Raw genomic sequence first — 27709 nt, 5'->3', positions numbered from 1 at the left:
TTTATAACGGATGAGTAAAAAATAGGACGCGCGAGAATTATTAATGTTATTTATACAGTTGAGTTTGAGCACTAAAAGTAAAAAAAAATAAAAAAAGATAAACCGGGCCGCCCGAAAGCCCGACTACCCGTACCGGGCCGGGCTCGGGCACTAATTTTGGTAGCCCGTTTTTTATCCGGGCTTTTTAGCCCGGCCCGACGAAGCCCGAAGCCCGACCGGGCCGGCCCGAAATTGGTTGGGCCGCCCGTTTTGACAGCTCTAATTCAATGTATTGAATCAAATGTGTTTAAAAAAAAATTTACACTACAACTTTGTAGACACCATGATTTGTTTGATTTTTTTTAATCAATCAATTCAAGCATTAATTAAGCATTTTTTAAGTGTGCTTCTGAATTAAGAAGTTTTTGGATGTGTTTTAGTTAATATATTTATCCGGATAAAGTATAGGTAGGATCTTCTCTATTTTTTAAAAAAAAAAAAAAAAAAACTCAATTACTATAATTTTGTGTGTATAAAATGTCATAAAAACTTAACAAATTTACATATTTTAAAAATGTCTGCAATTATACTCTTTTTCTTCCCCCCACCTCCACCTCTCGTGTGTTGATAATATAGCAAGTGTGAGTTTGTGGGAGAACTCACTCACCTATCACCTTAAGGTTTTGAGTGAACAAGTGGTGTGTCTCCCACAAAGGTGTGTTGCTCAAAATAACAAGTGCCACAAAAGTGAATGTTCCTCGCCTGACCCTCCCCCGATTGTTGCGCTAACATCGTGCACCGATGAATTTTTGAAAATATTTTTTTAAATTCATGGACCGTGAGAGGTGAGGTGTAGGGTAGAAATTTAGCGGTTTGGCCCATTAAATGTGGGCTTTTGAATCCTAGTGTAAATCGAGTGACCCGGTTAAAGCCACACATCCATTTTTTTCCCCTTAGAAGTTGAGGTTGAGCTTTAAAGTGTGGAAAACAAAGCATTTTGATATTTTGTTTGTCTAAGATCAATACCTTTGTTCCTTGTTCTTAGGAAACTACAAACTGTATAACTGTAAAATGTTTTCTCCCTCTGCTCCATTCCCTTCCACAATTCTTCCTTCCTCTTCAGGTAACCTTTTCATATCAATATGTAATTGTTGAACTGTCATTTAGCACTACCTTTGTCTTAGTTCAGATGCTGTTTGTTATATTTTGTGCAGGTATGATGATGCCTCATGAACACGCTGTTCATGCAGTTTCTTATCCGTCTTCTAGTTTTGCTGCTCAGTATTTTCCTACCTCGGTTCTTTTACAAGAGCATCGCGATGAGTATAAGCCTTTACTTCATATGTATAAAGAAGACAAGACATCTCAGGTTCAGATTCTGTACCCTCTTTAAAAGCATATAATCAGATCCTTTTTATCATTTTTTTCAACTATTTAAGAGCAATATTGTGTCTCCTAGGTCTCTAGATATAGTGTTTAAGAGGATTGGTTTTGCCATCCAGAAAGGATTAGCGGCGCAACTTGTTGCCCAGGGACGGATCCAGACATAAAATTCTAGTCTGGCCAAAATCTTAAAAAAACAATGAACTAAATTATACTGAAAATAAAATATAATATTGTTAAATGTACTAATACATTTACAATGAAAACTGTCTATTATTCATTTCTTGAAAATGAGCTGAAATAATATCATTGTCAATTGTTCCAAAAACATCTCTTTCTATATATGTTACAAGACGAACCACTCATCACTCATTTTGTTACATAGCGATTATCGGAACATGTGTTTGCCCCTGTATACAAGATACGAGTCAAGTTTTAAAATTTTTACATTTTATTCTAAACATTGTATGTATCCTAAATTCTTAGATCGATTAAATTATATATTATGTGTAGTGTGGCTATATATATACATTAATATTGCTCATACTATTCTATAGAAGGAATCAAGTAGTTGACGAATTAAAGGAAAAAATGAGTAGCTCTTACACACTAGGCCAAGTAAGTAAAAAGAAATTAAAAAACCAGTGTGGCCAAGGCCACACAAGGCCTTAACATGTGTCCGCCAATGTTGCCCCGTTTACCTTTCATTCAAGTGTAATTATCTTCCCTTTGTTTTACCGAAGGTCACCTTAAATACAAGGGTAATGGATATGGCCTCAGTCTGTGAGAAAAACAATACTGGAGATGTTGATCAGTCGGCACATAACCAAATGCGGAAGTTGCATCTTCGGTGCCATTTGCAGAACCTGTAAGATAAATTGATTTGCACTCGTGCTGATTTTACCGCTTGTTTTTGATAATTTGAATTTTTTTGCACATACAAAGTTGTCGCTTTAATAGGGTTTGTGTATTGTCTACTTCAGATTGGCTTATTCGCCGGAAGGGGATTTTGTTTCTTCTTCTTCAACTATGCAACCTGCTGATGATTTCCAATTGGATGCACTTGCTCTTGCTAAGCAAGCCCTATCTGCCTCAAGACAAGCCACTGCAGTGGCTGAAGAATTGGAATTGATTAAAGTTGTTGACAATGATGTTGATTCATTGCCTCTTGGGTTAGTTCTAGCTTTGTGGCTAACTTTGGCATCCTTGATTTGGCTTTTGTTCTGTTTATAGGTTACTTTGTTGAGAATAATGCCTAAAATTTGCGATTCAGTCTGGACGATTTGTCACTTGGAAAGAACAAAATCGTGAGGTCAATACGGCTTAAAGAAAGGCGATCTAAACAGAGAAAAGTGTCAATGTCAAAAGTTTTTTATGAAGAAAAGCACCTGACCAGAAAGTCCGATGTACAAAGAAGGTTACGTGTAGAGAAAAAGTTAAAAGAAGGGCTTGATGGAAACGACGCCCTGCGCTTGTTCTTACGGAGTCCTGAAACAAAGAAACTTTTGAACCTTGAAGAAGAGTCTCAATTGTTTGTTCAGATACAGGTGTTACTCAGAATTCCATATTTCATTAAAATGTTTTATTTGCTCGATTAAGGATCTTCTCATAATGCCGAATATGCAACAGGAATTATTTAAATTGAAAGAAAAAAAGATCGAGCTTCAATCTCAGTTTGGGAGGGAACCAACTTTTGCCGAATGGGCAGATGGTGTGGGCCTTAGCTGTCGTACCCTTCAGACACAGCTTCATTCTGGTAACAGAAGTAAAGATAAGCTAGTTCATGCCAATTTACGCCTTGTAGCTCACATTGCCAAATATTATCAGGGGCGTGGTCTCGACTTTCAAGACTTATTGCAGGTATCCTCGCTACCAAAGTCTGTTTGTATTCCATTTCCGTTTCATATCTGTAATTAATACTTAGTTTGTCATATTCATATATGTATTCTACATTACTCCTTTCTGAATAAAGAAAAATCTCAAAATAAATCTTTGGTTAAAGTCGTAGGCTCGTAGCTGCAATTCTAGGAGAAAAGTTTATGTTAATGGATCTGAAATCTCTATTTCCATTATTCCATTTATTGGATCTATATTATTATTTTTAGAACTGTTGCAGTAATTATCTTATTAACATGATTAGAAGCTATGTCTTTGACGTTCCTTTTTTGATGGTTTTATAGGCGGGAAGTGTGGGCCTTGTGAAGAGTGTCGAAAAGTTCAAACCCCTAGCTGGTTGCCGGTTCAGTAGTTATGCTTACTTCTGGATAAGGCAAACAATAAGGAAGGCCTTATTTCTCCATTCCAAAACAATCAGTTTGCCGGTAAAAACAATTTTTTCATTTGTTTATAGCCGAGTTAGCCAAACTTAACATTACCATTTCATCAATTTCTTTTTAATATGTTATTCCAATTCTATTTCCATAACATGGTACCAGCATATTATTTTTAGGTGAACCTCTACACCCTTTTGGGAAAGGTTTCGGAAGCAAAGAAATTGTACATTAAAGAAGGAAATCTTCAGCCCACCACAGAAGAAATAGCAAAACAAGTAGGAATTACAGTAGATAAGTTGGAAATGTTGCTATTTTGTACAAGAACTCCAGTTTCGATGGAGCAACCGGTGTGGGCAGACCAGGATACAACATTCCAGGTAGGGTCTTAAAAGTAAATATCAAATTTTCCCTGTAATGATGTACTCCTATCATTTACTAGCTCAAAAAACAGTGAAAAGGAAATGTCTTCATCGGTTTATATAGCTAAGAGCAGCTGAATGTCGTTCAACTGCCTATTTTGTATTGCTGAGTGTCTATACCAAGTTTTATTGTATCCTATTGTGGGTGCAGCAAGAGTCATCTCAAAATTGCACATTTATTGTATCCTATTGTGGGTGCTGGAACAACAGCAGCAGCCAAAAGTTTTTTTTTTTTAATATCGGTTTTGTAAAGTTGAGTTACGGCGGTTTTGTAGCATTGAGTTAAGCCCAACACACAATTCTAAGATGGTAAGATGGTACTAGAGTCTCCTACACAATTCGTTGGGCCACCTGCTATTAGGCCACCCGCCATTTATATCTGTGGCTCCGCGCACCAAGGCCAATAGTGTTGGGTGTGAGGGGTGTGTTAAGAGTCCCACGTCGGTTGATAGATGACCTGAAGATAGGTCTATAAGTGAGGGCAATCCTCACCTTAAAAGCCGGTTTTGTAGGGTTGAGTTAGGCCCAACTCCCAATTCTAAAAGAGATGCTAGATCATATTCCAACAATTTAGTATGAGGTAAGCTTGAGAAACAAGAAACATAACACACTACCTAAAACATAGGTGTATCAAACAAACTGAATAAACTAGTCAAACAAAACCAGGTGATTTGGTTTCATTCCCCATTCTTTTGGCTTAGTCATTAGTGTGTACATAAATATGTTTCTCGCATCATCAAATATACACCTGTGTAGAAAATATAGTTGAATCTCTACTTAAGTGGTTTGGGCTTTTGTGAACGGAACCTGTATATTCCCCGTAATAAAGGGAGTACGTAAATCAAATAGAGTGTACCCTAATCACTAGCGGCAGAGGAAGACCAAGAAAAACTATAGAAGAAACTATGAAAAATGACCAGTTTTCACTGACATCCAATGAAAAACCAGCCTTTATGTGGCACTATCATGAGTTCTCATTGGATGTCGGTGCAAAACTATTTACACTGAGAATGTATCTCCATTAAACTCTATTCTTTTTGAACTTTTGTATTAGCTTCCCTACAGTGCAGTACTGCATTTCAGTTACTGTCATATTGTTTTGGTGTAAATTTCTGTTAAACGATCGAAACTAACCAAAGTCTTATTACAATTGCAGGAGATTACTGCAGACTCTGCAATTGAAATCCCAAATGTATGTGTTTCAAAACAACTAATGAGGAGTCATGTACACAACCTCTTAAATATTTTGAGCCCAAAAGAAAGGAGGGTAATCAGATTAAGATTTGGTATTGAAGATGGCTATGAGAAATCTCTGTTAGAAGTTGGTAAGGTGGTGGGTGTGTGTAAGGAAAGGGTCAGACAGTTAGAGAGCAATGGGTTGAACAAGCTCAAGCAGTCCATTGTTAGTCAACAGCTTGATGCATATGTAGACATGATTGTATAGTTGATCAATAACATATACATCAAAATTGTGCAAATATATTGATTATATGATATATATCAAATTTTAGATTATGAATATTTGATTATTGAGATATTCATAAGTACGTATCTAGTTGAAAATATCTATTGAGTTATATAAATTTGATATATTTGTACATTTTTAATTTAATAATTGAATTAACTAAAAGAAATACTACTATGAATCTGTTTCGATTAACTTATTGAAGCTTATCTATTTACATAAGCTCCTGCGAAACTATTTGAGAGTTTATTAAAACAACTTATAGTTTCAAAAAAACAAAAACTATTAAACCCTCCATGATAGCATATGACAACAATTTATAATCCTACAAGCCGGTTTTGTACGGCTAAGTTATGTCCAACTCTCAATTCTAATATGGTAGCAGAGTTTCTCCAAAATTTGACAATTTTCATCTTACAAACCGATTTTATAGGGTTGAGTTAGGCTTAACTCTCGATTCTAAGAGATTAATTAAAGTATTTATACAAACATGGCCTAAGTTTACTTTTTTTTTTTTTTTTTTGAGTTTATTACTTTTGCATATAATCCCTTAAAATACTTGCATATTTATAAGGATGGATTTGATGTTATTTGCTTATCTTTTCGACCCTTTTTTACAACTTATACTTCAGTAAAAATATATATACTAGACTTATCTAAATTTTCATAAGGTAATCAAATGACACAAGCACAGGCAGGTAAACATGAATTATATTCTCTTGATACTTAATTTGACAAAATACACACATGTGAATAGAACTTAAAAGGACACAATGATGTGAAAAGAAAGGTACAAGTGGTTTGCAAATAATATCAATGTTTTGTTTATCATCCTTAACCATAATTAGGACTTGCCTTATCATCCTTAAATAGGAAATGTATACATCTTTTCAAACCAAGACATTAAATAAATTAGATTATAAAAAAGTGTTAGATTATTCTAGATGAAGGGCCCCCAAAAAAGTGGTATCCTCAACTCAACTCAAGACCTCAAACCTAAAAAAAGGCTATTCAACTTCAACATAGGCTAAACAGTAAACACATGATTGGACCTATGAAGAAGACATCTAACTAATTGAGTTAATTGGCATCACCAAACAAATATGAATTTCTTGTCAAGTTCCACCCTCCTATATTATCTCTTTTAGCAAAAACATTAGATTCCTTAATTGGGTAAATTATAATATGACCACTTCATCAAGTGGTCTATGGTGGACCAGTCGTAAATAATATTATAATGAATACGAATTTTATAAAATCCACCGTTGGATTCAAAGTTTATATCATATAGATCATCCATAGAAAAATTTAGAAAAATTGAAAATCATTTGATATGCTATTGAGACACATCAAGATTAACGGTTTATTAAATAACTTAAATCTTGATGGGTCTCAATAACATATCAAATGATTTTCAAAAAATTTTAAAAAATTTATGTATGATCTATACGATATAAACTTTCAATCCAATAGTGAATGTTGTAAAATTCATATTCGGTAGATCACTTGTCCACGGTGGACCACTTGTGAAAGTGAAGTGGTCCATCGTAGCCTTAGCCTCCTTAATTGATGTATATTATCTTCAATCTTAAACATAAGCAAAAATTAAACTGTATTTAACTTAAATTTAGATAAATTACAATTTAATTTTTTTCTTATATTTAATTAAGACCGAGGTAGTAATTATGAACTTATGGCTGCATTCACCAAGCTCTTCAAAATTTCTTTTTTAAGATCATTCCAAAGATCCACATAATACAGAATATAGATTATCTGCAATCAACTTTACCATGCAATTGATTATTTCTCTATTAATCTAACAGTTTACAATCAACTGCACTAAAAGTCGACCGCATAGGATCCAATTGGTATAATGCATGCATACAAAGCAGCATACCCACCCAAAAGACCCATAATTGAGTTCATCAAACATAAAATATCTCTTTTTTTGCTTCATATATTCTTAAATTTGTAGAATCTTATAATGCCAAAAGATGAAACAGTTGAGCACGGGTTAGACATTATGTGACTAATGACCCGGACATTGCATATGTATCCTTCATCAAGGAAATTTCATGTCATTGTTTCCACACAAAAACAATAATGCAACTAGCTACAATAAAAGTAACACTCCATTATGCTTATATCTACTAGATTTTAACAATAAAAAACAATTCTTAAGGGGTCAAGTAGGCACCATAAATATGTAGTTTCCACTATCCTTGTCCATTTTATTGCACATATAATGCATTCATATTTGATGGGGACATTAGTTGTATCCTTCTAAGTGGGCATATGGGTTAATACTAAATGAAACATTAGCTTTTAATCTCAAGACTTCTAGTCATTCTTAAAATAAGGTATAATTGATTGTCCAATTATTTCATCATTATATCATTGTCTTGTGCATTTAATATTTAGAAAGAAAATTTTCTTATTATAAAATAAATAAAAATTCATCACACTATGTACCAAAAAAAAATCATCACACTTGAATAGTACAATGAGGGGATTCGTTCATGTGATAATAAAAATTGAGTATGGTTAATTAAGTTTTGGAAGAGAGGTATTGACGCTCCGCGATGGTTCCATTGAGAATGAAAGAGAAGATATGTCCAACACAAACAGCTCTGACACTGATATGAACTAACTGCTCATCACACCACTGGAGGAAGATAGTTCCTCAGAACAACATCAACACGCAACCAAATCCTAACTCTCTATTTCTCTCTTGGTTATACACTAAAATTACTTTCGAGGTGTCGGGTGAGGATTGCTCCATCTTTGAAGAAATGGCGCATAGGGCCTCTCTTATTATATTATAAAGGGGGTACTCTCTTCTCTGATGTGCGCTATATTATTTTGTTCTATTCTTGAAACAGTTTTCAGGATTAAGCTATGTGGCGATACCCACGAAAAACGAAAGACTCTTTTTTCCCCAAGTTAGAATCAATTCTATTCTATAACATCCAAACATGTCTAAGTCACTCAATTCTACACTTCTAGAATCAAATTTGTCTCTTCCAAAACTTGAATCAAATATGCACCAAATAGTACAATGAGAATTTATCCTTTAAACTTCTCCAAAAACAATATACCTTAGCATTGTAAGAAATTACAATAAGCACCTAGGAGTGGTAAAAAAAATGATATATAGCAAATATAGGCCCATTCTATTTTCATATGGTTCTGACAACTGGTGATTTTTCAATAGTAACAGTCCATACTTGATTTAGAAGAGTACTATCATATCATAGATAACATTTTCTTCTTTGTTACTATATATATAAACACATATAGTGTAACCTTAAGCTATCATGCTTCTTCTACTTTCTACCACTAGATTCACTGCTATATGCCAGAAGAAAATCATTCATGGCAGTGAATGAAATTAGCAAAACAAGGATCCACCAAAATAGTACTACTACTACTACTCATCAGCAACAACAACAAGAAGGGTGTGATCCTTGTAAGTCTTTTGGCCAAAAGTGTAGTCATTTGGTGAAGAAACAACGTGCAAAATTCTACATTCTCCGTCGTTGTATCGCGATGCTTTTGTGTTATCATGAACGTGCTGATCATTGAGAAGATGCTAAGGTAGATGCAAGAAGTTAAGACTAATTATTTTAAGAGCTAGGAGATTATTAATTAATGTCGCATTATTGTCTTTTATTTTATTTTTTATATTATTATTTTTATAAGGTTTGTAACATAAATTAAGAGGGTACTACTAGAAATTAAGAGGTTTCTTTGTCATACTAGAAATTGTTGGTTTTAATTTTTGTTATTATAGGATTTGCATTGTGTGTAAACTAACATGTGAAAGAGATTAGATCTGTTTCAATTTTCACAACTATTGAGTAGATCTTCTTTTTCAGATGCTTAGAGTATGTTTCTCAAATTCACATTAATGTCATTTCACCCATCATCATCTTATGCTTATCTTATTTTATTTTATTTTTTCAGTTCCATGTCATGATAATTAAGTTGAAATTGTGCATGAAATTCTGATTTAAGAATTAATTATATTTAATTTAAATAGGTTTATTTGTTTCTAGAAAAAAAAATACTTATACTCCATTTTAAGACTTATGTGCGTAATTTATTTATTTTTATAGAATTGATTTTTCTTTTTATTCCCACAAAGACCTCTTCCTCTCAAGAGGTTTTTTTATATTATTTTAAGTTTTTTTTTGAGATAATATTTTTCTTAAATCAAATATATTGGTGACAGTGTAACACTATTGCAAGTGTCTGCATAAATATATTTAAGATAGTTTTAAAAATTAAAAATAAAGAGGAAGAAATCATGTGGTGGCTACTGAAATTTTCATTCACCTGGCAGTGTCAAGCTTTGGAATTAATGATATAAAAATATTTAACTATTAAAAAATAAAAAGGATTGCTACTTATTGATACACATAGGAGGTAGAGAGTTTGAGAAAAACTATATAATATAATAATATATATTTTAAAATAGTATAGACATAAGATAACACTTAATTATTTATTGATAAATAATCAAACATCCCATACACCTTCAAAATCTAATATGATTTGTCAATGCTCTTCATGCTAAGGAAACATGAGACAAGATCAAACTTCAATTTGAATTTATTTTCTTGGGTCCATATATATCTCCTTCCCATTATATACATATATCTCCAATTTTTTCTTATAATATTTTGTGTCTTCAAATCCCACACACCATCTATTGGTTAAATGTTTTTTCTATTTTTTGGTTTTATTTAGTTAAATGTTTCTATCCAACCAACAAATAAAATTCAGCATCATATAAAGTTCAAATTAATGAAAAAAATATTTGTTATGTTGTAATGTACATCAAACACTCCCTACATATATACCTACATATTAAATATTTAAATATTGTAATAGAATTTTAATAATTAAAAAAAACACTAGACATTAATTTGGTCACCAAATGAAGACAAGCTTTTATAAAGTAACGGCAATATTAAAGATTCTATTGTTTAATTAAATTTTACATATGGTTGGTCAAATTGGAGAGAGATAAGAAAGAATGAGTCAGCTTGGGAAAAAAACTTTATTGTGTGTGGTTGCTTTCTCAAATCATTAGGACAAGTGAACTGCTGTTCATCTTCACGTATTGAAAGCGAAACTTTTTCTTCATCCACACTGTGAAACTTCAAAGAAATTTCCTTATTAATAACTTTAATCACAATTTAAGAAATTAGTGAAAATTTGACAATTTTTTGATGTAGGAGGATTTCTTCTGTATATTATTATTTTAGATAGATTTAGTTTTATTATATTTTAGGTAGATTTCTTATTTTTATATTTCACCTAGATTAGTTATTTTTATATTTTAGGTAGATTTGTTATTTTTATTTAGTTAGGTTTGTTATTTTCTTTTACAATCTTTTAGGAGATTTGTTAATTTTATTTTTCACTCCTATTTAAGTTAAATTATTGTAGCCTTGAAGGCAAGGCAACCTTTTGATTGAATAAAATTCAGAGATTTTTCTCAAGTTTGGTGGATTCCAAATTACTCCTTCTGGTGGATTCCGGAAGTCTAGTGGATTCTAGATTAGTTACTCTTTCTGGTGGATTCCGGAAATCTGGTGGATTCCAGAACCTTTATCTAAAAGGATTAGCGCTTGCTTTTCCTTCACGCTTCCGTACTGCGTCATTTTTATTTTTAGAAAATTGCTAAACAGTGCTCCGAGGGGCACTAGTTAAAATTATAAATAAGAAAATTTTGTAAAAAATTATCTTCATAATATTAATTTTATCTTTTATAGTATTTTTTTTCTTGACATGAAGTGTTCCGGATATATTGTTTAACATGATATTTATTTTTTATAATTAAGAAGACGATGGATTTTATGGCATTAATCAACTACTTGGTTAATTTCTTTTTTTGTCAAGACTTAGTTAATATTTATTTGGTATACACTAATATATAATATATTTTTAATAAGAGAAAAATTTGTCAAAATCTTTAATTGAACTAAGATCGGAGATGCTATCACCTCGAACATGACTTTTTTTTTAACACATCCTCTTTATGTATTGATCCATATTAATTTATTTAGTTCATAGCAAATTTATGGAGACATAGACATAACTTGTTTCATTTTAGTAGGAATTCATTATTAAAGAGAAATGTTATTTTAACACAATATTTTAATAAAAATACAACAAAGTTTCACTTTATTTTTTTTAATATTTTTTGCACATCTCGATAATTGTGCTGTGAGTGAAAAAAAGTTGTATCGTATTTTTGTCCGATCTTTTTGTGTCCATATAACACTACTCGAATTAATTAGTGAGATCACTTAAATTTAGAAGTGTGTGTTTAAAGTGGAGTGTTAAAGAAAATGTTGTTATGTACCCTAAGCAAGAATATTAATCATAATCTTGCTATTTAGCCATGTGCATAGAATAAAAAATGAAGACTTAGAAGAGGTAAGGTAAAATGTGTATGTACTATGTACCACACCACGTGTTAATGTGTGGAAGTACTTAAATTGAAATCAATGTGATGATAATGGTTGACGTGCATATGAATGATTACGGATGATTTTGTTACTAAAATAAGTAAATATCCAATGGTAAAAAACAAGGAAACCTACTTATAAAATCACATGTGGAGATGCTATTAGTACTACTAATAATTAATTAAAGATCATAGCATAGACCATAGAGTATAGTAGGGAGAATAGTGATGCAAGAGGAGGTATGGTGTGGTGGGTCTAAGAAAAGGAGACAGCAGGAATCGTAATGAGAAGAAGAGATGAGTTGTGGGTCATATGGACAGCCCTTCTCACACCCTCGTGCGGCTCTTTTTTTCAATCCGTGGCTTATCACTCACCTCACTCTTTTCTTAACCTTTTGGTCCTACCCACCACAATTTTTTTCATCTACACAAACAATATGGTCCACCGACGTGACGTTGTAGTTGTATCACGTAGTTATTGATCTCGATCATCTGATTTAGACATGTATTGGATTTGGTAGTGAAAAATTCAAGCGAGTAATGGTAAATGTGCGGTGAAAATGTAGCCGCATAATTTCTAGCTTTTGATTCTTCAATATGACCCATCGTGCTTTCGAACAAATTAATGCTATGTTATTATTTTTACCTAGTTAAATAATTTTAATTTTAAAGGTCTTACCTTTGAAGAAGGTTTAGTTAATAACCAATGTTAAAAGTTTTATAATCTCGTGAAGATGAATGAATGGGAGCTCATATTAAAGAATGATTCTTGGTATATTAAGTGAGAGTAAAGTTTCACACTAAATCACTTCCATAGATCTTGGAGGCACAATGCTAACATTGTTTTGTATGACGGCCCTTTGAACTCTTTTTAAAATATCTAAAATCATTGATAAAGTAAAAAATGTCAAACGCAAAAGGTATGAAAATATGCTGATTGTCAGAACATGTTGATGACAAAATTAGCAAGTGTACTAACTTATCGTTAAGTAATAAAATTTATAAAGTTCGTATCCGCAGGGATTGTTCCAATCTCGACAAAACAATTGTATCGTATTTAGGACGTAAATAAAAAGGGGGTATGCTTGGCATATATTTGGTTTTCAAACAATACTAAATAGATGATTTTTAATAAAGGTTAACGGATGATTAGAATTTTCGATTCACTTCCTCTTCATGATTTGGTAAATGCGGTCCTAAGCTACCTTTTCACTCTTATTGTCACGATGAATTAACTAAATAGTTCAGACCGGTGTTAATGACTAAGAACCCTTTTCCATAAAAATAATTCCCTAATGTCTTAGGTCAATTCAAATTCATAGAAAGATTTATGCACGTTAATTCTATTTATCATAGTTCAATAATCCGATATTTCTAAAACGACTATTGACCAAACAATTATTTCATATTCAGGTTTCAAAAGTTATGGTTAGTAATCATTCGATTCCTAAATTCTATTCATAAATTCGTCAATTCATAAAAAGCATTACACACAGAAATAACTGAATAACAATAATATTAAAAAGGTCCCAAGGATCCTCAACAATTTACATGGTTCAAATCAATTCAAGGAAGATCATCTACTAGTTCTAATCAAATAGAGATTTAGCTACTCATAATTAAATTAATAAGCAACATCAAGTAATAAAAAAGAGAAGAAATAAAACCAGGAGACTATGTGATGTACCACTGCCGTCAATCACTTCTCTGCCTTTTTTTCTCAAGTCTGCGTTATGTCCTTTAGGTTAAAAGAAAGCTAATATATATATATATGTAATCATGTGCCACTAGCTGAGCAAATCATGTAAGCAAGATACGAATTAATTATTATGCACGTGTCATCCAACCAATTTGCTGACATCATCATGCTTTTGCATAGCAAAATCGTGTCCCTAGCAGAATTACTTCGTGGCGCGATAAATCCAGAGAATGCAAGCATCTAACTGCTTTAAACTTGTGAAATTTTTGTAAGCCTTTTTCTCCTTTGGTCTTTTGTCTTCAAACTCTTTGATATGTCAATTTCTTCAAAAAATATTCTCTTTTGACCATGCATTATCTTTAAAAACTAACTAAAATACTTAAAATAATTATTAAAAATACTCAAATGACTGACTGTCATCACAACCCCAAACTTGAACTGTTACTTGTCCTCAAGTGACATGCCTGTCACAACAAAACTGTCAGGGAATTAACAAATTAATTTGAATGATAAAAATCTCATAAACCTTATTCTCTTCATCCGGCAATAGAACCACCGGTCTTAACTTCAGTGATTCTGCTCAATTAGCACTCTGGCTTCTAAGACTTCAATCAGATTTAGTCCAATGACTGTTCCACACGATGTTCAAGGTTCAACCTTATCTCTCACTCACCAATTCACTCAATTTGACAGGGTATTCACTCCATCAACATGCAAATGCTATTTTACCATAAGCTTGAAAAAATTCTAAACGTCAATCAAAGTAAATACATCACACACATTTTTGAGGTCTTGAGGGTTATAACTTGGCTTGGGTAAATGGTGGGTTAATTTTGGGAAAAGTAGGCTAAATTGGAGTTAGGTATCTACTACTATTCCTTATTGACAAATTACCATTACCGGGACTCAATTCCTTGTTAATAAGATACTTAGAGAACTTATCTTTCAATTTTTTTTTGAAGATGCCACTATTTTTCATGCTTAATGGCTCTTTATATTTTTTTTAAGAAACTCCATTATTTTTGTGAGTCTCTGTTATTCTTTTTTTTTTTTTTTTTTTTTTTTTTTTTAAGTTCTCTAGTACCCTACCCCAAACTTAAGATGTTGCTAGTTCCATAAGCAACCCCAAACTTAAAATGATACCATGACAAGGAAATTTAAAGCTTCTACCTAACTCCAAGGAGGGCAAACAGATAAAAATTTTCAGGTCTTAAAGGCTTATAATTTGATATGTCACCGAAAGAAAGGGGGAATATATTTTTTTTAGGCTCAAAATGGTTTAGCAACGGATAAATAATAAATAGGGTAGCTTGAAAAGGCTCAGAGTACCAAACAAATGTGCCTCTATGTGTGTAAATGCAAAACCAATCAACAGTAGAGAATAGTCGCAAGTTCTAGAAAATATACACAGCATGGATACACTCATAAGATGTGAAAGAAAAAGTATACCGTGGAATTTATTTGGCTCAATATGCTCACCAGCTGAGGTATCTGAAGATCGAACTAGTACACCGTGCAAAACTTCATCTTTCCAATTCATCTCTTTGTCTCTTTAACCATCACACTTTCATGAGCAGTCACACGTCCGTTATTCTTTTATGTGCAAGTCTAAGAGATTCTCATCATGCAAATTCAGGTATTAACACACTGACAATTCTGAAAAGACATAAAAACATTCAACTTGATAATAAACAAAGTAACATAAGGGTGAAACACAAGGGATTGTCAGCAGACGACGTCTATGACCGACTCTTTTTTTTTTTCTTCTTCTTTTTCCATTTTTTTTTTTGTTTTTGTTTTTTTCTGTACTAAAACTAAAAGAAAGTGCATGACATAAAGTAGATAAAAAGGAGCAACATGTAAAACTCCTGAAACTGCAAACTGTGGCCACACACCCGAACCGCCACCTGGATGAAAGAGACCTGGAAACCTCTGTGTTGCTTGCGCCATATCTTCCAAATACTGCTTCTCTTGTTTTCTAAGTTCAAGATTGACATATCTTCCTCTTTTTGGACCTATGGTTGTTTTGGTAAAGGTTGGGTATTGGTTAGATTTTCGTGCTAGGGTTTAGGGTGAGAAAAAGATGAGTTTTAATGGTTGATATGGTGGTATAGAGATGAAGATTAAAGGAAGAATTTGATGATTTATGGGTGGAGAGTTTCGGCCATGGATCTTGATTTGTGATGGAGAGTTGTTGTGTTTGTGGTTTGAGAGGTGTTGAAATTTTAGAGATTCAAAGTGTGAAGAAGAAGAAGAGAGGTTTTGTTTCTAGAGAAAGTGAAACTTATCATCATACTCATGAAGTTGAGTACTAAAAGCAGAGATACGTGCCTGCCCTTTTTTTTTTTATATAAAACAAAACAACTTTCAAAGTTATCTCTTTGCAAAACAAAACAAGTGGGCCTATGCAAATTGTAGGCAAGCATGCACTTCAAACGTGCAGAAGGAATTGAAAATCGCGTCCCTATGCAATTGATCTCACGGCGCGAGAAAAACAGAGATTGCCCATGAATATTTGCTTCGTTTTTTTTTTTTTTTTTTTCAAATTCGTGCCACTGTAGCACTGTTTGGGGACGCGATTTTTAACTTTCTCTGCAGCTTAAATTACTTAAACAATTCACTTCTTTTTGTATTTTGAGTTTCTATTTTTTTTTTTTTTTTTGGAAATTGAAAACTAAAATTAAAACATACCTGATGGGTTGCCTCCCATTAAGCGCTTCTTTACCGTCACTAGCTTGACTCGTGCTGACCTTAAAGATCAGTCAGTACCAATGAGACCCTCTCAGTAGGAATCTCGCCTCCCTTATATGGTTTGAGCCTCTGTCCATTAACCTTGAACGTCTGAGACGAACCCGGATCTTGTAATTCCACAGCTCCATGAGGTGAAACCTCTTTAACCACAAAGGGACCCGACCATTTAGATTTTAGTTTTCCGGGAAAAAGTTTCAATCTAGAATTAAACAACAACACATTTTGCCCCGGGTATAACTCTTTTCTGACCAACTTTTTATCATGATATCTCTTGGTCCTCTCCTTGTAAATGACTGCATTTTCATAAGCTTGCAGCCTCATCTCTTCCAACTCGTTCAACTTTAGCAACCTCTTCCTACCTGCTGCTTTTTCATCAAAATTTAGAAATTTTACTGCCCAATAGGCCTTGTGTTCTAGCTCCACCGGTAAATGACATGCTTTTCCATACACCAACTGATATGGTGACAACCCAAGATGAGTCTTGAATGCAGTCCTATACGCCCAAAGCGCATCATCTAACTTCTTTGCCCAATCTTTCCTTGAGTTAGCAACAGTCTTCTCAAGGATTTGTTTCAACTGCCTGTTGGATACTTCAACTTGTCCACATGTTTGTGGATGATAGGGGGTAGCAACTTTGTGTTTGACATTGTATTTAGCTAACACACTTTCCAAGTATTTGTTGCAAAAATGCTTCCCCCCATCACTGATCAAAATTCTGGGTACTCCGAACCTAGCAAAAACATTCTTTTTCAAGAAGTTAACAACAGTATGAGCATCATTAGCAACACAAGCAGTTGCTTCAACCCACTTGGTGACATAATCAACACAAACAAGAATGTAAAGGTTAGAATAAGACGAGGGAAAAGGACCCATGAAGTCAATACCCCAACAATCGAAAGGTTCGATCTCTAAAATTCCATTTTGGGGCATCTCATTCCTCATGGCAATACTACCTGTTCGTTGGCATTTATCACAATTTTTTACAAATTCAACACAATCCTTGAACATGGTAGGCCACCAAAAACCGCATTGAAGAATTTTTGCTGCAGTTCTTTCTCCGCCGTGGTGGCCTCCGTAAGCTGAACTATGACAATGCCACATGATACTTTTTGCTTCCTCACCTGCAACACATCGTCTTATCAAACCGTCAGGACCTACCTTAAATAAATATGGATCATCCCAAAGATAAAATTTAGCATCATTAAAAAATTTCTTTCTCTGCTGCCAACTATAATCATCTGGGACTAAATTTCCTGCTTTAAAATTTGCCATGTCTGCGAACCATGGTCTTTCAGTCACTGTTAATAGCTGCTCATCTGGGAACTCAGCTACTATACTTTTCTCCTTTTTCGTTATTTCGGGGTTTGCCAACCTTGAGAGGTGGTCAGCTACCACATTCTCAACCCCTTTCTTGTCCTTGATCTCAATATCAAATTCTTGCAACAACAGTATCCATCTGAGTAACCGGGGTTTAGAATCCCCCTTTGTGAGTAGAAACTTCAATGCTGCATGATCTGTAAAAATAATAACCTTCGAACCAATTAAATAAGAGCGAAACTTTTCCAAAGCAAATATTACAGCAAGCAATTCCTTTTCAGTTGTGGAGTAATTCACTTGGTTTTCATTAAGGACTTTGCTCGCGTAATATATAGCATGGAAAAATTTTGCGTGTCGTTGGCCAAGCACTGCTCCAACCGCGTAATCACTGGCATCACACATAAGTTCAAAAGGTAATTCCCAATTAGGGGCTGTGATTACGGGCGCGGTGACCAACTTATTTTTAATAATGGAAAAAGAATTCAAGCATTCATCATCAAATTTAAAATCATTCTCTTTCACAAGGAGATTGCACAAGGGTTTAGCGATTTTTGAGAAGTCCTTTATGAAACGTCGATAGAAACCGGCGTGGCCTAAAAAACTCCTCACTCCTTTCACATTAATCGGAGGTGGTAATTTTTCTATAACTTCAATTTTTGCTTTATCCACTTCTATGCCTTTTGAAGAGATTTTGTGTCCTAACACTATTCCTTCGGTAACCATAAAATGACACTTTTCCCAATTTAATACTAAATTAGTGTCGACACATCTCTTCAAAACAACATCTAAGTGGGCAAGACAAATATCAAAGCTTTTACCAAACACAGAAAAGTCATCCATAAAAATCTCAATGGAATTTTCAATCATATCAGAAAAGATAGAAAACATGCACCTTTGAAAAGTAGCGGGAGCATTGCATAAGCCGAAAGGCATTCTGCGGTAAGCAAATACTCCGTATGGACATGTGAAAGCTGTTTTCTCTTGATCTGCCGGGTCTACAGCTATTTGATTGTAGCCAGAGTAGCCGTCTAAAAAGCAATAAAAGGCTTGACCAGCCAGCCTCTCTAACATTTGATCCATATAAGGTAAAGGAAAGTGATCCTTCCTTGTTGCTTGATTCAACCTCCTGTAGTCTATGCACATGCGCCACCCAGTAACTGTACGAGTTGGAATCAACTCGTTCTTTTCATTCCTGATGACTGTCATTCCTCCCTTTTTAGGGACTACATGTACCGGACTTACCCATGAACTGTCTGATATGGGATAGATCATCCCTGCTTCAAGCAACTTTGTAACCTCTTTCTTCACAACATCTTTCATGGTTGGATTCAGTCGTCGTTGTGGTTGGACGACAGGTTTAAATTCCTCTTCTAACTTGATCTTGTGCATGCAGTAGGCTGGACTGATTCCCTTCAAGTCAGATATGCTCCACCCGAGTGCTTTTTTATTTTCTCTAAGCACTCTTAGGAGTTTTTCTTCTTCCAAAGCATTCAAGGAACTACTAATGATAGCGGGATGCATAGATTTTTCGCTTAAAAACACATATTTGAGGTGTGTTGGTAACTCCTTCAGCTCGGGTGCAGATGGTGCTGACTCCTCTTCTTTTAATTCACCAGACCTTGTAACATTAAGATCCTCTATTTTCTTTTGCACTTTCTCAACTTCCAAGGCTTCTAACTGACGCACACACTCTTCAATCTCCTTTTCTTGGCCTTTTTCAACTAACGTAATTGAGTTAACGATCACATTTTCCATCGGTAAAACTGGTTTCTCAACTCGAGAGGTTTCTTCAACAATATTTTCAATAACATCAACCCGATAACATTGAGGATTTTCGTTTTGATGACGCATAGCTTCAAACACATTGAAAATAACCTGTTCATCTTGAAATCTCAACATCAACTCTCCTAGCTCAACATCAATAAGTGCCCTACCAGTAGCCAAGAAAGGCCTTCCCAACAACAACGGTACCTCGGAGTCCTCATCCATATCAAGTATAACAAAGTCAGCTGGAAAAAACAAGTCATTTACCTTAACCAACACATCTTCTAGCACCCCATAAGGGTATGTAACGGATCGATCAGCCAATGTCAAAGTCATTCTTGTTGGCTTCGGTTCTCCACACTTTAACTTCTTCATCATGGACAACGGCATCAGGTTGATGCTTGCCCCCAAGTCGCATAAAGCCCTTCCAATTTTTAATTCACCAATGGAACAAGGAATAGTAAAACTACCAGGATCTTTCAGTTTGGGTGGTAGCTTTCTTTGGAGAATAGCGCTACACTCTTCTGACAAGGAAATGTTTTCATCATTCCTCAACTTCCTTTTTCCAGACAAGAGATCTTTCATGAATTTTGCGTAAACTGGCATTTGTTCCAACGCCTCACCAAAAGGAACATTGACCTGTAACTTTGTAAACATCTCCATGAATTTTTTAAATTGACCCTCTTCCTTGTCTTTCTTTTTCTTCAAATGTGGGTATGGCAATTTGACATAAGGGGGAATGACTTGCTCCTTACCGCAGTCTTCAAGAATCTGTTTCTTAGTTTTTCTCAGAATAGAACCTTCATCAATCAATTTTTCTTTCTTTTCAACTTCTCCCTCACTAGTTCCCTTAACCCCATTCTCATTTTTTTCTTCCTCAACTCTCTCATTTTCAACTTCTTTTTTCTTTTCTTTCTTAGTTTCTACTACAGATGGAACAACTCTACTTCTCAAACCTATAGCCTTACAACTCTCATTTTTTGGATTATCTACCGTGTTTCCACCAAAACCTCCATTTAGTGTTTCGGTAAATTGCCTTGACAATTGCCCAATTTGAGTTTCCAAATTTCTTATAGATGCTTCATGATTTTTGTTTGAGAGTTCTTGGCTTGCCTTCATTGCTCCGAAATTCTCTTGGGTCATCTTCATGAATTGCACAAGAGTTTCTTCCATGGGTGACGGTTTTCTCTGTTGATTGTTTTGAAGTGGAGTTTGTTGTTGAGATTGATTGGAGTTTTGATTTCCTCCCCAACCAAAGTTTGGATGATCTCTCCAACCCGGATTATAAGTGTTCGAATACGGGTTGTGATTGGGGTTGCTCCTCTTGAAATTGGCTAAGTACTTTGCTTCCTCTGAGCCTTCGGGAAAACATTCACCATTAGCATGTCCCTGCCCACAAAAATCACATTTCAAATCTTGAGCTGCCATGACTTGCATTTGAGAGTTGGAGGAGTTTGTAAAGTGTTTCAACATGGCTGCCATTTGGGTATTCATCAAAGTAGATTGTGCTAGGAGAGCAGTTTGAGTATCAAGTTCTAGCATGCCTGACTTTTTCTTTGCTCCACGATCATTCTGAACTCTATACTCATTTTGAGCCATCGATTCCACTAACTCCCTAGCTTCACTCTCATCCTTATTTTTCAATGATCCGCCAGCCGACGCATCCAAAAACATTCTGGTCTGAGCTCTCAACCCCTGAGTGAAATGTTGCATCTGAGCATGATTATCGAGTCCATGTTTCGGACATTTCTTCAAACACAACTTGAATCTTTCCCATGCATCATACAATGTTTCAGAGTCCCCTTGCTCGAAGCTTGTAATGTCTGCTCTTCTGTCAAGATACTTGTGAATGGGAAAGTATCTATCTAGGAACTTAACTTCTAGTTCTTGCCAAGTGTTGATGGTGTTAGGTGGTATGGTGTCTAACCAATCTTTTGCTCTTCCAGTCAAGGAGTACTTGAAAAGCCTTAACCTCTTTGCTGACTCTGATACATTCGGTGGATCTGTGTAGTCACATGCTTCATAGAAATGCGCCAGATGGAGATTCGGGCATTGTGATTCGGCCCCGGAGTATTGATTCTCCTTGAGGGCGCTGAGTACTGAATTTTTGATTTCAAAAGAGACCGGATTGACTGGTTGAAAACCCAAATTTGCTAGTTCTCCGTTGTTTCTCTGGCCATAGTCACCCAATGTCCTTCGAGGAGGAGGTGGTGGTGGATCAAGTGCAGCCATACTACTTTCCTCAGACTGAGAACTTTCGCCTGAAGTGTTTCTTGCTGATGTCGCAGCTAATCGTACTGCTTTCCTGTTTGCCTTTGCGGTTTTCTCGATTTCAGGATCGAAAAGAAGCTCTCCTGCAACCTTTTTACCTCGCATAAACAACAAAAAATACTTCAATAGCACTGCACAATAAAAATAATAGAAATAAGTATGCTATAATTTTAATTTTTTTTTTTAAATAAAACGAAAATTAAAATAAATCCTAAATAAAACGAAATTGCCTTGTTGATATTAATCAACAATCCCCGGCAACGGCGCCAAAAACTTGATGACAAAATTAGCAAGTGTACTAACTTATCGTTAAGTAATAAAATTTATAAAGTTCGTATCCGCAGGGATTGTTCCAATCTCGACAAAACAATTGTATCGTATTTAGGACGTAAATAAAAAGGGGGTATGCTTGGCATATATTTGGTTTTCAAACAATACTAAATAGATGATTTTTAATAAAGGTTAACGGATGATTAGAATTTTCGATTCACTTCCTCTTCATGATTTGGTAAATGCGGTCCTAAGCTACCTTTTCACTCTTATTGTCACGATGAATTAACTAAATAGTTCAGACCGGTGTTAATGACTAAGAACCCTTTTCCATAAAAATAATTCCCTAATGTCTTAGGTCAATTCAAATTCATAGAAAGATTTATGCACGTTAATTCTATTTATCATAGTTCAATAATCCGATATTTCTAAAACGACTATTGACCAAACAATTATTTCATATTCAGGTTTCAAAAGTTATGGTTAGTAATCATTCGATTCCTAAATTCTATTCATAAATTCGTCAATTCATAAAAAGCATTACACACAGAAATAACTGAATAACAATAATATTAAAAAGGTCCCAAGGATCCTCAACAATTTACATGGTTCAAATCAATTCAAGGAAGATCATCTACTAGTTCTAATCAAATAGAGATTTAGCTACTCATAATTAAATTAATAAGCAACATCAAGTAATAAAAAAGAGAAGAAATAAAACCAGGAGACTATGTGATGTACCACTGCCGTCAATCACTTCTCTGCCTTTTTTTCTCAAGTCTGCGTTATGTCCTTTAGGTTAAAAGAAAGCTAATATATATATATATGTAATCATGTGCCACTAGCTGAGCAAATCATGTAAGCAAGATACGAATTAATTATTATGCACGTGTCATCCAACCAATTTGCTGACATCATCATGCTTTTGCATAGCAAAATCGTGTCCCTAGCAGAATTACTTCGTGGCGCGATAAATCCAGAGAATGCAAGCATCTAACTGCTTTAAACTTGTGAAATTTTTGTAAGCCTTTTTCTCCTTTGGTCTTTTGTCTTCAAACTCTTTGATATGTCAATTTCTTCAAAAAATATTCTCTTTTGACCATGCATTATCTTTAAAAACTAACTAAAATACTTAAAATAATTATTAAAAATACTCAAATGACTGACTGTCATCACATGTTTTCTTATGTTTAGCCACTTTGCTTGAAGCGGTTTTGAGGGTTGCATGTCCCCATAGTAAAATTTGCAGTCCCTTCTATTCACCCGCACACCAGAACATCTGTTGGCCATAGGGTCAATCTCCTCTCCTGCAATCGTGAGTCGGTCAAAAAGTTCACATGCACATTTTTCTTCGCAGATACACATGTGCTCTTAAAAATATGAAAAATGACATTCTTAACAATGTCATGTCTGTATTTGAAGTCTGAATACTCACAACAATGAATTGCGTGCTCCTCAAATGTATGCAAGCACGACTTACGACAAACGGAACAAACCTTGTCAATATAAATTAAATACAATGATATCCGGGGATAGTACGTACTCTATTGATGACATATGCTAGGTTAATTCAACGATGAGATATCCAGAAGAAGAAAAAAAACTTTTATGTCATATGCAATTTTATCAAAAGGACACTCGCCAAAACATATTGAAAATAATTACTTTTAAAATAATCTTTTCGATCCTATATATAAGAGAAAGTTTACTTTTTAGATTCATTAAGAATCTAATGTATCTAGTTCAAAATATGATCTAAATACATTAGATTTTAGTGAATTTAAAAAGTAATTATATATATAGGAACTCGAGATAATATGTTTTTAACAAAAAAGTCAAAAACTGATATGTAGATTTACCTAGCCAGCATAAAATACATAGATATATTTTGTCAAATGTACAGGTGGGATGGTTTCTTCATCCTCCCACCGACCCTTTTCAAATTCACCGTGCATGTTTCACAAAAATAGATTCCATTCCATTCCATATTCAAACTTGAACGGCTTTGTTTGAATTTGATGAAGATAGTAATAATTTTGATAGTTGAAAGAGATTAATGAATTGAAAGTAGTGGCATATGATCGTACTGAATGTGAAATTCTAGTAGCAGGTTTGTGACTGTCAACTGTACATTGTCTACAACTTCAGATCGAGTCAGAGGATTTGTTAGCAGAAGGGTAATAGCTTAAGCTAGCTAGAGTGCACGTGCACCCGCAACCGTGTAAAATTTCTTCATACTTTTCATGGCATGACAGTGTGTTGTTTCTAGTACTAGTATAAGTCTAGGGAATTAATCCAATAACAATTGAGCTGAGTCAACCATAGACTAAAAAAAGAGTGGACAAACAATAAAAGTAACTAATAAATACACCATGTTTGATAACAAATGGACCTAATTCGACGCAGTAATTGTTAGAACTGACACCTGAATCAGATTAAGTGGTCTAATAGACCGGATACCAGTGGTGAAAAAAATTGACACTTCGCTCTCGTTGTGCGTGGACTTGCAAATCGAACTAAGATGGATCGGGCTGTTGGCTCAGAGAAGGTTTTATCGGAAGTTGTAGACATACTTTTTAATTCCAGATGGTCCCTCCCTACAGGTGCAAATAAACTCGATGGAGCCGTTGTTCTTTATCCCTTTGGCCGGCCAGGGCTTGATTCACAGAAAAATAATGAGAGGGTCGACCAGCCGCTTTCATCATTCCCCTCCCCTTAAGAAATCCTTCCGGGAGAAATGACGGCACAACCCCTAAAATCATTTATAGTTTTTTTTTTTTTTGTCAAGTAGCCTAGCGGTTAGAAAATTCACCTTAAAGTGAATAATTGAAGTGTCCCGGGTTCGAACCGAGCTCATGCACATATAGTGCGATGTTCCTACCAACTGAGCTAAGCTCACAGGAACCATTTATAATTAAATTTATTAATATGTAATTTGAATTATTCGAATACAAATGAACGATTAAAATTTAAAACAGTGTCAACTGCATATTTTTTGACATCAAACAACCATAATCCGTAACAAAGTTAGATCAATTATGTATAAGTTTCTGAGTGCAAAATAGTTGTAATATTGTACTCCGTCGAGCTTATTTATAAGCAAAAATTGCTTTCTAAATTTATTGAAAAACTCATTTATCTAGCCTATAATTAGTATATTTAGTCTAAAATTCATTCATTGATTTGCGTAATTTTATTTCCTCCCAATTTTTTTTCATAAAACCAAACAGACAATTAGAGTTGCTAAAATAAACTAGGTCGAAGGGCTAAACCGAAAAAAAAAACGTAGAGTTTGAGAATTAAAATTTTAACCCTAATTTTTTCAAACCTTTGTAGCCTAGTCCAAACCTTTTTTTTCAAACTTTTTTCGGTACACATGAGTCAGGAATCAAAATTCTGACTACATACTTAAGAAAACCATAATTCTTATGATTTGGACCAATTCATAGTTAATTTTAGGAGAATGTTAACTTGTGCCCTTAAGGGCACATGTTAAGAAGATAAATGTGGAAAAAATTTATTGAACTTGTGGTGTATTCAATTATCTAAGCATTAAATTCTTTGTATCATTAAATGCTATATTTCTATTTTTAGGTAGCTTAACATGTGCCCTTAGGGCACAAGTTAACATAACCCTTAATTTTATATGGATTTTATTAGGGATCCAATGAATATAGTAGGACCAGGGGTAGGGGAGGGGGACCTGGGTGGAAAACACGTGCAATCCTGACAAGTTTGAAATGTGAGTGTTTGTGTTACTGCTGTTTCACCCAAAAGCAAATGAAAAGTGCCCACTTCTCCTTGTGTTTTTCTGTACTATCCAATCACGACTTGCCATGTGGAAACACACGTGTGGCATCATAAAATTACTGCACACAACAATTACAATTACCAGTATTACTTACCTTTTCCAAAATGTAAGTCACTTTAAAAAAAATTGTACCAAATTATAAGTCATTTTACATTACCAATGAAATATTTAATGTTATTTATCCTATTATATCATTAACTATTTATTACTCTCTTCTTTCAATTATTCAATTTATCTTTTTTATGCCATTAATAAAGGACAATTTTATAAACTAACTCATAATTTCTCTTTTCCATACAACATTAATTACATTTTTTAATTTGTTTAATTTTGCCAAAGTGACTTACATTTTGAAACGGATGAAGTACTTTTTTTCTTTATTTACACACTCTCGGTTCAAAATGAGTTACTCGTTTACGCAAAATTTTGTTTTAAAATAAATGTCACTCATTTTTTTTGTTACCATGATTTTTATCGTTGTTGATAATTAATCTCTATCGAGAAACTTGTGGGGCACATAAGATGGATTCTTTTCTTCCAACCGAATTTTTCATACGAATGAGCTAGAAATCGAATCTCTCCGCTGATCATCGTTTTTAATTATACTTTTCAATTTTAATAACCGGAGTTGAAGACATGAGAATCTAGTGTAGCACTCGAGATAAGATGAATATTAGTTCTTAAAGTTATATTATATCAGCATCTCTTGGAGTTGTATAATTTCAAAACATAGCATCAATAATAAAGAGTTAATTTGATAAAATTAACATATTTTTTACAATATTATTATATTTTTAAATTTGTGTGTAAAACATTAAGGATTCGTCTGGTTGGAAGGAAAAAAAATAGAAAAGAAGATAAATATGAAAATCAAGAAATAAACTTAAATTGAATTTAAATTCATTCGTCGATTTCTGTGTTTTTTTTCATTTCTACTTTATTTTCTTCTAATCAAACAGAGGATAAAATTCGTTCATTTTAAGATTGAGAGTACTACTTATACCTATTTTTAGGCTATCTTCTCCGACTGCTTGTCAGTGCTGCCATTATTTTCAATCCCTTATCGTTAATATGTATGGAATGAAGCTATGAAACTAAATTGATCAAATTTTCACTATACTAATATTGTTTCTTTTGAAAATATATATGTGTATATATTACTATCTAGTTTTGTTGTTGTTGGCAAAATTACTATCTAGTTAAATAATACTCCCTCCGTCTCAAAATAAATGACCTGTTTGACTGCATTCACGTTTGCGAATGTACAATTTTGATCGTCAATATCTTTAGTTATTTATTATTAAAAATTATAAAAATTGTATATTTTAAAAATATTCATCAAACAAGATCTCATATGCTAATATTTGCATGTATGAATTATAATAGAAAAATAAAGTCAAAACATATCATATAAATAATAAACCAAGTCAATATTAGGTCATTTATTTTGGGACGGAGGAAACTCCTAGAAATAATTTTCAATATCAAGAGTATTTATAAAGACCTCAATTGATTGTTGTAATTGCTTCGTGCGTAATAGGCAATTTCAACCGTAGAAAGTTATCTTTATGGTGTGATATGATGTTACTATATATCTCCATTATTATTTTGCGGATCATATGATATGATTTGATGTTTTTTCTCACCAATTATTGTGCCACCAATGCATTAGATCGATGATTCCCAACCAAAAATGTCACATTCAATTACAAAAATGATGAAGTTGGCTTCGATCTGTTTCATATTATAATTAAAAACGAGTATTATAATGAACTACTTTTATAAGTAGTCTACCGCGAATTAACATTTAAAATTATTAAAAATTC

The 27709-nt window shown here is 33.9% G+C and overlaps 2 protein-coding genes across 3 annotated transcripts; both read left to right on the top strand.

Moving 5' to 3' along the window:
- The first annotated feature begins 945 nt into the window (after window positions 1-945).
- On the top strand, window positions 946-5575 carry LOC123892902 (RNA polymerase sigma factor sigF, chloroplastic-like). Of its 2 annotated transcripts, none has more exons than XM_045942777.1 (9): window positions 946-1102; window positions 1194-1348; window positions 2106-2230; window positions 2346-2534; window positions 2636-2909; window positions 2992-3222; window positions 3543-3683; window positions 3812-4012; window positions 5211-5575. In XM_045942777.1, exons 1-9 carry the CDS (start codon window positions 1051-1053, stop codon window positions 5496-5498), a joined length of 1656 nt encoding a protein of 551 aa, XP_045798733.1. In that variant the 5' UTR covers window positions 946-1050; the 3' UTR covers window positions 5499-5575. The 2 variants fall into 2 exon arrangements, with proteins under 2 accessions (XP_045798733.1, XP_045798734.1); XM_045942778.1 differs by having other exon boundaries at window positions 960-1104; window positions 1199-1348.
- A 3011-nt stretch (window positions 5576-8586) lies between these two features.
- Window positions 8587-9455, top strand: LOC123892901 (small polypeptide DEVIL 16). Its single transcript, XM_045942776.1, has one exon. It carries the CDS (start codon window positions 8895-8897, stop codon window positions 9102-9104), a length of 210 nt encoding a protein of 69 aa, XP_045798732.1. The 5' UTR covers window positions 8587-8894; the 3' UTR covers window positions 9105-9455.
- The last annotated feature ends 18254 nt before the right edge of the window (window positions 9456-27709 follow it).

This window comes from Trifolium pratense, linkage group LG6, assembly GCF_020283565.1.
Source record: "Trifolium pratense cultivar HEN17-A07 linkage group LG6, ARS_RC_1.1, whole genome shotgun sequence".
NCBI classification, from domain to species: Eukaryota; Viridiplantae; Streptophyta; class Magnoliopsida; order Fabales; family Fabaceae; genus Trifolium; species Trifolium pratense.
The sequence above is the reverse complement of the archived record's forward strand: the minus strand, read 5'-3'. Positions and strand labels throughout refer to the sequence as shown.